The sequence below is a fragment of the Schistocerca nitens genome, chromosome 9 (genome assembly GCF_023898315.1).
Source record: "Schistocerca nitens isolate TAMUIC-IGC-003100 chromosome 9, iqSchNite1.1, whole genome shotgun sequence".
Taxonomy (NCBI): Eukaryota; Metazoa; Arthropoda; class Insecta; order Orthoptera; family Acrididae; genus Schistocerca; species Schistocerca nitens.
In genome coordinates, this window is record NC_064622.1 from 148,318,376 (window position 1) to 148,330,655 (window position 12,280).

The 12,280-nt window shown below is 40.9% G+C and overlaps 1 protein-coding gene across 2 annotated transcripts in view; it reads right to left on the reverse strand.

Moving 5' to 3' along the window:
* LOC126203706 (uncharacterized) overlaps window positions 1-12,280 on the reverse strand; it is a 66,894-nt gene that overhangs the window by 24,882 nt on the left and 29,732 nt on the right. For both annotated transcript variants that reach the window (XM_049938075.1, XM_049938076.1), the window contains exon 4: window positions 11,890-12,195. In XM_049938075.1, the coding sequence (XP_049794032.1) occupies window positions 11,890-12,195 (306 nt within the window). The remainder of the gene's footprint in view (window positions 1-11,889; window positions 12,196-12,280) is intronic.

Genomic DNA, 12,280 nt, shown 5'->3' on the forward strand with positions numbered 1-12,280 from the left:
CGCTGTTTTAGGAGACAAAAGGCGAGGCAGTAATTCTCAGACACAGAGGTATGAGCATAATGCTTGGCAAGACACTCTGTGATTACATCTGTATCGGCATATACAGCTCCATGCGTAGAAATTCCAGGTATACCTGCAGGAGTTTGATATCCATAAAGGCATCTGAGATAAATCCAAACCTGAGAAGGAGAGGTTTGTGTGCCAATGGTGGAGACATATCATTCTCAACACTCCTGCTTCCAACATTTGATGAACCGACAGACTCAAGTGCGGAGCCAATTTCTGACGACCACCAAGGCACTGACTTCCACTGGGGGCAACCTGAGGAACAAGGGATTGAAGATTCAGCTGTGGCAACACTGGTTGTAATGATGGTGTGGATCACCACATCGATGTTGCCATGGAACGGAGATTCAACGGTGGTAGTGGAAATGAGAGCACCCCCAGTCAGTCTTGGTAAGAGCCCATCTGGGCAAGCATCCAGGTCAATGACTCTGAGGTAGGGACAGGAAGAGTAGAAAGTGGTCACTACCACACAAGTTGTCGTGCACTCTCCAGTGGGTAGATGGGAGACGGCCAGGACAGCAAACCGAGGGATCAATGGCTGAGTATGTGCCATGTGCCACATTGAAATGAGTGGGGGTACATGTGTTTCATAGGCAAAGGTTCAGTTGAGTTAGTAGAGCCTTGACATCCTTACCACAGCCAGTAATCTTGGTTCCTCCCCTTCAAAGTGTTATGGGCATTAATTCACCCAGAAGTAGAAAAGGTGGGGGGGGGGGGGGGGGTTGATAAATTAGTGCAGCTAATACATGATGTGGCACTTCATCATCTGGAGGGAGGTAGATGTTACAGATGGTAATTTCCTGCATTGTCCTCACCCCAACAGCCACAGCTTGTAAAGGTGTTTGAAGAGGCACAGGTTCACTATAGACAGAGGTAAGGACATAGATACAAACTCCATCTGACAGTCTGTCAAAGTAAGTATGGTTTTCGTAGCACCCACGATAGCCACAAAGGGCATGGGTCTGCATGCAGAAAAAGAGGTTTCCTGAAAGGCAATGCAAAACACTTAAAAAGTTGTTGTAACTCGGCCAGGTGGGAGAAAAAACTGCTGCAACTCCTCTGGGAAGTCAAGAACAGACCAAGGAGGCAGATTACATCTCAGGGTCACCTGCTGCCACCGGCTGAGTGCTCACATCAGTACCATTATGTCTGGGGCATTGGCAAGACCCAGGTCCTCAGGGATGGCAGAATCTCCACCACGTCATCGGACACAGGGGAATGGTGATACAGAAGCCACTGGAGTCTTCCGTTTCCTAACAGACCTCTTCTTTGTTTGTTTGCCCTCTTGTCACTCTTTAGGGGCTTGCTGGGGGGGCTTCTCTGAAGTAGCTTCAGCGACAGAGGAAGACCGTGAAGCCCTTTGACCAGCAGCTAGTGGCTCCTTCAGTCACTGAATGGTGTCGACTTGACCACAGGGGGGAGATCATGGAAGGTAGAGGCCCGAAGGGACCCCTTCTGCACGAGAGGAGCTGGAGAGGACTGTTGCTTCTCTGGCTGGGAGGAGGGGACCAATGTCCCCAGCATTTGGGGGGAGGAGGGGGGGGGGGGGATGATGCTCCCAAAGTAGAAGCTTTGGGAGCAATAGAAGAAGATGTGCCCCAGCCACCAGGAGGCCCTGAGAGCCTACAGGAGAAAACTTAGGTGAGGTATGTAATGACATCAATGAGTGTGATGTCATCGTAGCAGCAGCATAAGGCAATAGCATTTGAATAGGTTTCAACCTTTCATATTTCAGTTTAGCCTTGAAGTAAGACACCCTGTCCAGGGTCTCGTACTCCATAATTTTCCACTCCTTTGGTAGTACCATGCAGTTCGACATGCAGTGGGAGTGGTATTCTCCACAGTTTACTCAGGTGGGAGGAGGGGCACATGGAGTATTCGGATGCAGTGGATGCCTGCAACCTTAACATGTGACACTGGAATTGCACCGGGAGGATATGTGCCTGAATTTCCAGCACTTAAACTACCACATAGTGTGAGGGAGGTACGGTTTGACGTCACTTCGATATAACACCACCTTGACCTTTTCAGGTAACGAATCACCCTCAAAGTCCAAGATAAAGGCACCAGTGGCAACCTCATTGTCTTTAGGCCCATTATAGATGCGCCAGATGAAATGAATGCCCCATCGTCCTAAATTCCATGCAGCTCATCATCAGACTGCAACAGGAGGTTGCAATGAAAAATAATTCCCTGTATTATATTGAGGTTTTTATGGGAAGTGACTGAAACAGAATATCATCAAACTTGTCACACCTGCACAGTAATAATGAGGCGAATATGGCTCTCTTCTATCTGTAGCCCTGTGTTCCTCCCACAGTGTAGCTATGGAGGGGAACAATTCGGGTCAAATGTCACAGCATTGTACTCTACCCTTCCTTTCTTAGAGACTGCTGGGGCCATTTGGTCCCCAGCAAAAGATGACTTTGTCCGATTCATTTTGGGTCATCTGCCTTGATGCCACCCACTCTGATCAGGGGCTCTCCCCACGGGCACCACCCAGCCAAAACAAAGGTCACCTAGGACACTGGCCATTGCTGGGAGTCCCAATGCCCCAAGATGATGGCCATCTACTCCTTGGCATACTGGCTACTGTGCTGGATATTGGGTGTGTAGAAATCCAGTATTGTCATTCGGCAAAAGAGGACAGCACACGATGAATGGAGATTATGCACCTTGGAAGATGTCCTCGCCCATAGAGCTGGAATAGTGGTGGAGTGGTAGCACCATGACAATAATGGGTGCAGAAGATCTTAATGCACGAGGGATATGAGACTCGCCACGTAAGGCATCCTTCCCCAAATGGCCCGCACTGTGGAAAATTTGGACAGTGTGAAGGTCAAGCTCTAAAAGGCACCCATAATGTATTAGGCCAAAAAGTGGGAGACTCCTTTTAATTGCCTTTTACGACAGACAGCAATACCTCGGGTCCATTCTAATTCGCGAACCCACAGGGGGATCTGCATGGGGATGAGGTAATTAAAATGCTAAGTTCTGCAAATTTAGAACATAGAAATCTCTCTCTGTGCTGTGCTATAGGATAATGTTGTTGGGCAATACTGCACTAAAACAGCTTTAACAGAAAAAAGGGACAGAAAGTAGTTGTGTGCCTTAATGCTAAATAATGCAAGCAGAACCAACTATTTCCCACTACACGCTTCATAACACACATCAGTGTGACTCCACGATCTTAGACAACGGTCTGACGATGTCATGACCTAGCCATTGCATGGATATGTATAAGCAGTTTGGTTAGCTGAGTTTAGAGTTTGAAACTGCTGTCTGGGTCTTTTATTCTCCGATTATGTCTCCAGAAGATGAATCATTAGGTACAGAAACATGCCTTGGACCATGACCTAATACCCAATAAACAAACTGGCCACAAAAGTCTGCACTGTATGAAGAAATGTTTATTCTACAGAAGCTGACTTTAAAAATATTATGTAAGGTTGATAACTGAACATTCGGCAGAAGACTGTTCAAGGATACTTAAATTTATGTGGCTATTAATGTGTAATTTGACTCATTTCATATGCCTGGAGGATCTTGTTTCTGTGTGAATGAACGACTGAAGTGTGTGTGGCATTCAAATATTAGTACAGGAATAAGATCCTAATGCATGCATACATTTTTAAAAGCAAAATTTAATCTACTTATACATCAATGTACATACTCTACAAACCACTGTGAAGAGCATGGCACAGGGTACTTAGAATGATACCTGAGGTTAGTGTGTCTTCCTGTTCTAAAGTGCACAGAGCATGAGAAGAATGACTGCTTCAATGCCTCTGTGAATGCTGTAATTAGCCCAATTTTGCCTTTATGGTTCGCAACAGAGTGACACACAGGGGGCTGAAGTTATTTCTATATTCTCCACAAATACCAATTCTTGAGATTTCATAAGCAGGTTTTCATGGGATAATTTGCACAGTGACCCAAAAGTCCATTAACATTTGAAAATTCAATACTTCACAGAATAATGTAGGTAGAGAGTTAAAAATCGACACACGTGCTTGAAATTACATGGGGTTTTATTGAAACAAAAAATGTGCACACAATAAACAACATATGGTGCTTCATATGATACAAAAGTAATGATTATCATAACAACTGATTTCTAGCAAAGACAATGTTCTTTATAACAAATGCTCGACTTGTCACCAGTCATTCATCAACAGTACTGCAGTTGAGGGACAATGTTGTGAACAGCACTGTACAGCACATCAGTGAGTATGGTGAGAAACTGCCTTTAGATGTTGTTTTTTAGCATCCCTTATGAGGTCGGAAGATCGCAATAGACCTGCAACTTCAGGTAACCCACAACCAATAATCGCACGGACTGAGGTCTGGCAGGTCAAGCGCAATGGAAGTGGTGGTTTAGTACATGACACTCACCAAACAATATACACTATGTAGCAATATGGAGTGGGGTGCCATCCTGCATAACAGTTGTAACTCCCAGTACGTGTTTATCAGCCATGCTAGGGATGATGTGATTCTGTAATATATCGGCGTACCTCACACGCATCACGCTGATGATTCTCATGCGACATCACTGATGTGTTGCTGTTCAGTGCTATATGTAGGCTGGTTTTTGCACTTTTTTTTGTTTCAATAAAACCCTACGTCGTTTCAGGTGTGTATGTCAAGTTTTACCTCTCTGCCTACATTTTTCAGTGAATTAGTGCATTTTCAAATGTTAATGGACATTTGGGTCACCTTGTATTTTCAAAAGCCTGAAGTTCAAGTTTTTCAACGTTTCGATAATGCTCTCCCATGAGTCAAACAGATCTGTGACCATCTGTGCCTCTCTTCTTTATATACACTTCTTTATATACCCCTTTTAGTCCTTTTCTTGTGGGTCCCATACACTTGAGCAATATTCTAGGGCAAGACGCACAAGTGATTCACATGCTGCCTCCTTTGAGGGTGGTTGCATCGTCTCTTACATGCAACTGAGACTATGTAATCACTGCATTTCATATTCCTACAAGCTATTACATCCAGGTATTCGTGTGAGTTGTTAATCACTAATATTTCAGTCATAGGATACAACTTTTCACCACTTTGTGAAATGCTTAAGAGTACAATTCTGTACTCTTAAAGCATGTTACCCATCTTTGCACCATCTTGAAACATTATCAAGATCTGACTGAATCTTTTTTCAGACAGTACCTTGTTGTAGATAACTGTATCAATGGAAAAAAGTCTGCCACATCATTAATACACAACACGAACAAAGGTCCCAACACAAGGTGCACACCTGTGTACTTCTGTTGCTGACTCTCCATCTGAGGTAACATACATGTTGTATCCTACCTTGATCCATGGGTTTGAGAATGTCATGTGAGAAAAAAGCAAGATGGGTTTCCTATAATAGATGTTTCCGGAATCCGTGTCTGTTTGTGTGGAAGAGGCCACACTGTTCAAGATAACACATTATATTTGAGCTCCGAACATGTCCTAGGATTACTCATGAGATAGATGTCACTGAAATTGGTTTTGGATCACTTCTCTTACCTTTCTAGCAGACAGGTGCGACCTGTGATTTTTTACAATTGCTGGGTACAGTTCAAGGGATCTACAGTAAATTACGGTTGAAAGGGGAGCAAACTCATCTGCAAATCCTATAGAGGATGACATCAGGTCCTGGAGCCTTGTTTAATTTTCCTTATTTTAGCTGTTCCTCAATGCCAATGGCACTAATATCTTTATCACTTATCTTTTCAGTTGTCTGAGAAGCGAACTTTGGCACTACAGAGGCAGACACAAATATGATAACACCAAAAACACAACACTTTACAACACCTAATATTGGATAGGATTATCATTGACATTCAAAACAGCTTCGTCATTTCAGAATGAATAAATACAGAATCTGTATGATTTTCAAGAGAATCTTATACCTTTCCCCCTTCAAAAAAGTGGCAAGTTTAGGTAAAGATGATGCAGGCTGATAACAATCATGCACCCTTGATATGGTGACCATGGTGCATAGAGAGATGTGACAATGCATCCTTGTGCTCACACAAAGTCAGTCCTGGATGATGTGAGCTGTGTGAACAGGGACCCTGTCGTCCTGGAAAACAGTATCACCACCGAGAAACAAACACTGTACCACTGGAAGGACCTGATCAGCCAAAATGGTCACATAACCTTTGGCAGTATTCCACAGAGACACAATCTAATGGAACAATCAGTAGTGAACTTGGAAGTGCACAAGATTAATGATAGGCTTAAAACAATATGTAGTAAATTTCACAATGTGTCCCTGGTTAATGTCAGCAATCTAGAAAGAGACCTGCATACAACTCACGGTATGCACATGAATAAAAGAGGCAAAAAGACTGTCAGCAAATTAATTGTCGAGGAAATTAGACAAAATTCCCCACAAAGTGGTGTAAGTAAGTGTATTGCCATGGAGTGGCCCAACCCACCAAATCAGAATCTGCCACACAAACAGCCACTGCAGGCAAGCCTGGGAAACTTGTAAAGCCTGCTGGACAATTAGGTAGCCCTAAATTATCCTGTATAGTCCAGCACAAGAAACTCAGACTTAATGTAAAACACTAGAATTTCAGTAGTCTTAAAAACAAGCACAATGATCTGGATATTATTAAATGTCTTGATAAATAAACCTGATATTTTAGTTATAACTGAACACTCGTACACAGAAGACCTGATTAGCATTAGTCAACCACTCCCCATGAAATTTTTTTCTGCCTTTAATAGGAAAAACAAGGCTGGCGGTGGCGTAGCAATCTTCACTGTTAAAGCAAGTAATTTCAGTGTTATTGATGTAAGTACATTCTGTGTAGAAGGAATCACAGAATTTGCTGCAATAAATCTAAAATGGGGTTGAGAAAATACAGCAATTATTGGTGTGTATAGGCCACCTGGGGCATGCACGGATGCAGTTTTCAAAATCTATCTGACTTGCTGACACATATAGACAGTACATTCTCTAGGTTAAATGGCCATGTAAATACTATAATAACAGGGGATATAAATATAGGCTTATTAACCATTGATCCCAACACCAAAAAGCTACATCTCCTACTATATGAATTCAATCTGACGCCACTTATCCGTGAGCCAACTAGAGAGACTGGCAACAGCAAAACATGTCTGGATAATATAATAACAAACATGACACATCTTTCCTACAGTACAGCTGTTCTAAAATCTGCCATCACTGATCACCATGCAGTACAGCTTCAATTGGAGGCAAATGAGATACCCTTTGCTACTAAAAAGAAACTATATGTAAGCAAAAGAATTGTGTATAATGATAACGTCAATAGACTGAACTGCATGTTAGCACACATACGATGGTTTGAGAATGATAGGTTCTCCTATAATAGCTTTGCTGCTGACTTCTGCTATTGTTTTGATGTCACATCCCCAGTTGTAGCCACAAAAGTCAAACAAACTAAAAATATAAACAAAAGTATCTGGATAAATAATGAAGTCACTGAAGCATGGGAAAAATTAAAATTATTGCATAGTGCAATGTTGAATAATAGACAAAATCTCAAGCTAAAGGAGGCCTTCAAAACTTATTAAGAATATTATAAAAAATTATTCATACAGACCAGGAGCAGCTACGTTGCAAACAAGCTTCAGGCTCCACACAGTGTTACTTCTGGTGCCTAGGGAGTGATACACAGTTTTAGAACAGGCAGAGACAAATGCTGTATGGACTTTAATATTGGCCACAATGGGATTGTAGAAAAAGATCAACTTGAAACTGCTAATATATTCAATGAATATTTTTCTTCAGTAGGAGAAGCTATCAATGACAAATATAATAACCTGCACTATAATTTTAAAGGCAATCCATCCAAGCATAGCATATATCTAGCCCCCACAAATTGCAAAGAAATAATTAACATCATAAGCTCTCTAAAATCTTCCAGTTCCACAGGGCACAATGGCCTCAGTACTAATGTATTAAAAGTGTGCAGAGAAAGTGTGCCTTTACCTCTGTCTGTAGCAGTAAATAATATAATAGAGTCAGGCACCTTCCCAGACAGGCTAAAAATAGCTCAGGTAACACCAATCTTTAAAAAATGGGGCAAACTCAAAATTCAAAACTACAGACCCATCTCAATACTTCCAGTCTTTTCCAAAATTGTTGAAAAAGTCATATACAGCAGAATTATAAACTTCCTCCAGATGCACAACCTAATGTTTGAAAATAAAAGTGGATTCTTAAAATGTAAATCAACCAGCAACAGCAGCTGCTCATTTAATTGGAGAGATAATAAGTGGCATCAAAAACAAGCAACATGTTGCAGGTACATACCTCGACCCTGAGAAGGCTTTCGACTGTGTGAACACAACAGTCCTATTAGAAAAGCTATGGAACAGAGGCATCAGAGGTACTGCTCATGACCTAATAAAACCAAATATGAGTACCGAAAAAAGTTTGTATTGCTTAAAACTGAAAGTGGTGTTCACAAATCCAAAATCACTAATATAAAATATGGAATTCCCAGGACTCAGTATTGGGTCCTCTTCTGTTTTTGATGTGTGTAAATGACATAAGATATTGCACTCAGAGTTCCAAAATAGTTCTGTATGCAGATGATACATTCATTGTGTGTTAAAAGGAATCATTTAATGTACTAGAGACACATTGTAATATTGTGACAAATATAACTGTACAGTACTTTAATGAAAGCCACTTAGATGTAAGCAGTAGTAAAGCATGTCTCATGGAGTTTACCAACAGTAGTTTTAATGATGAAATTAAACTATGCATAGGCAATGAATTAGTAAAAAAAGAATTCAGTGTAAAATTCCTCAGTTTAACAATTCAAAGCAATCTAAAGTGGGACACACATCTTCTAGCATGTAAGTTGTCTAAGAATATATTTGGAATTAATAAGATTAGCAAGTTCTGCAAAGACACTGTTGTCCTTAAGACTGCATACCATGCTCTATTTTCCTCTCACCTGAATTATGGAATAGAAATAAGGGGAGCAACAACCAAAGCAAATCTATTGCTACTTCAGAAAAGGGCTATAAGAATCATCTATGGAGCAAAATATAAGGAATCATGCCATGGCTTGTTTCCAAAAACTGGTGTACTAACCGTAGTAAACATGTACATTCTAAAAGCCATATTACTTATTAAAAGACTGCAACCCAACATTTGTTCCAATTTGTGTCAGTATAATACCAGGAATAAAGAAAAATTTTACATTAGCAGCCACAGAACAACACTCTATGAAAAGAGTCTGCAATATGCAGGTTTAAAGATAGCCAATGCACTGCCCAGTAAAGTTATGACCCCACTCACAATGAAGCTTAAATTCCATCTAAATAAATTCCTGTTACAAAATCAATTTTACACATTAAAAGAATACCATACTTACATGCAGAATACAAAGTGCTTCGAAAAAATATGTAAATAGTGTTAAGCAAACCATTTTACTAGTAATTTAATCATTTTGTTAATCAATGATGTATTCAGAAGAATGTATTATTGTGCTATGTATCAAGAACTGTAACCTGTTTTCATACATATGCAATTAATCATTTGATGTTGAATAAAGTATTATTATTATTATTATTATTATTATTAACCTTGAAGAGTAACCACAGGTCACATGGAATACCAAGGTATCGTTGCCCAAATCATTTCTGAAACCCCGCCATGTTTCATTCTCGGGATGTAAATTCAGCTAAAGTTGGAAACTGTGTGAAATGGGTGACAAAATGACTTTCACCCACTGGTCCACAGTCTAGTTTTATGGCTTTGGCACCACATTTTTCTGTTACTGGCATTTGCATCACTGAAGTGTGATTTTGGAACCCCAGTTAGCCCTGCAATTTCCAGGTTATGGGGCCACATTTGTGCTGTTTCGGTGCCGACAAGGTTTGCGAGTGTGACATCCAGTACTACAAGGATTTTTGCAGCTGTCGTTTCCTTATTTTTCACCACAGTCCCCTTCAATGAATATCTGTCACAATCATTCAGCACACACATTTTTGTCCATGTTGTGACATAGCAATGCTTTCCCTGTATGCAATATAAGTCTTTGATATGGTACCACTTGAAACACCAAACACTTCACGTTCCTAGGTGACCGAAGCACCCACCATATGAGCACCAATAATGTGCCCAGGTTTGACTTCACTTTACTCTAACATAATGCACACAACTACACAGAACACTGCTCTGACCACAGCTAACACTTACAATGTATTAGGGACATTGTGTACATGCCAGTAATTGTCAAATACAAACAGCAAAATTCATAGGTTTTCCTAGCATCTGTATTTATATTCAAGCAAGCATTTCTCATCACGCTTCCATAGTTATGTCCAGCCCCTGTACTTCTGTACCTTTCTTAGTAAAGGAACATGTGAAGATGGAGTTATTTCAGTTTTCTGTCTGTTCTCTTCCATTTTAATACTACAGTAATCAATGAGAGACAGGATGGAAAATTTTTGATAAAATCTTTGATATCCTAGCCTGCTGTACGCTCCACACTTAACTCTTCTTATGAATGTACACGAAATTATATAATGTAGATATTACTTGTCATCTTTACAAAATGTGTCAATCTTTCTCTGATAACATGTTTTGTCAGTATTTGAAGTAGTGAAAACTTCTTGAGATTGCCTAATGAGAGACAAAGACTGTACAATATTCAAGGACTCTACATGCAATTTTCTGTGGTTTCAACATGAGAACACATAAATTGAGATAAATTTTCTTCAAAATTTCAGAATAGTAACACATTTGTCTGCTTGACGTAGATGATACAATGTCGTATTCATGAACAATAAGTCATGTCTTTGGAAACTTAACAGAAAGAAATTCTTGATGATGTAAACATGGAACCTTATGTCAAGGCATAGGGCCCGTCATAAAATAATGGAACTCAGAGGTTTCAGTAACAAAAGCAGCTCTAACACAGTTAACATATGCACACTGTATTCTGACAGTTGGAGTGTAACTGTCAAAAGAAATAAATTCTTACTGTAATGGGCATGCATGATTTGGATTATGACTGTGAGAACCATATGACAAAATATAAAAGACAGCAATATACCCCTTTTATAATAAGAAAATGTAGTCTGTGTCAACTGCACACACATAAAATACAGAAACACTGTGTTTTGGGAGTTGTCAAAACATCTGAGGAGCAACAACTCACAAGAGATAGAAGCAAGGGCATAAACTAGACAGTAAAATCATGCTCTCAAGATAGGTGAAATAAGTAAAGTAGCATTTTTCAGGAAATCAGAGGGCACACGGGTTGAGAGAGAAAGGATACAGCTACTAGGAGAGATACCAGACAGACACCCTCAACCTCCAATCAAAGTAATCACCCTCCCTCCACAAGGAAGGCAGAGACTGGCAAATGGCATCAGAGACAGAGACAGAGGGCAAAGTTGTCTTCACATCAGGTCATTTCACTTTTAAATGGAAGTCTGCAGGGCAGAGGCTGTTCTGTCCATAGTGTCTGTCAAGGACTTAAGTACTGTTGCTGCTGGTGCTGCTGGGTCGACAGACTGAGTACTTCACTGCAAGTGGGCAGAACAGTGATACACTATCACGGTCTCTGATTTTAGATTTATCGCTCTCCCATGAAGGTACCTAAATTTACGATGGAGTGTGTTTTATTTCAATAACCTCTCAGTAATCTATATGCTTTGAAATAAGTTATTTTCTTAGATGTTTTCTTCTCCTGCTGAGATTCCCTATCAGGCAGGTCAAAGTCTCTTAATCCTTTGGTTTACGTGCCAAGGATGTGATAACAGTGAAAAATCCCTATGTTAAAGTATCTGTGAATAGATACTCACTGCAATTTCATAAAGAGATGGAAGACCGCTAATGAGGTCAGAAACACCAGAGATGCTGATGCCAGTTTCACCAATGTCGAGCCAGTGCAGGCTCCGCATCTGCAGCAGCGCAGGCACTGCCCGGTCGGTGACGGCCTCTGCCCATGCCAAGTGGAGCTCTGCGAGCATCGGGCAGTTTCGGGCCAGGGCAGCCACCAGCAGGTCAGAGCCGCTCTCGCGCAGGTCCACAGACACTAGCGTCCGCAGGCCTGGCAGGCACTCCGGCAGCCACGCATCTGGGCGGAGTGCTCCTTGTAGCCCAAGTCGCTGTTCAGTTTATAGAAATCTGATGTAAATTCCAAATAAAATGCAACCATCCCAAATGCAAAAATAACATCAGAAGACAAGATCT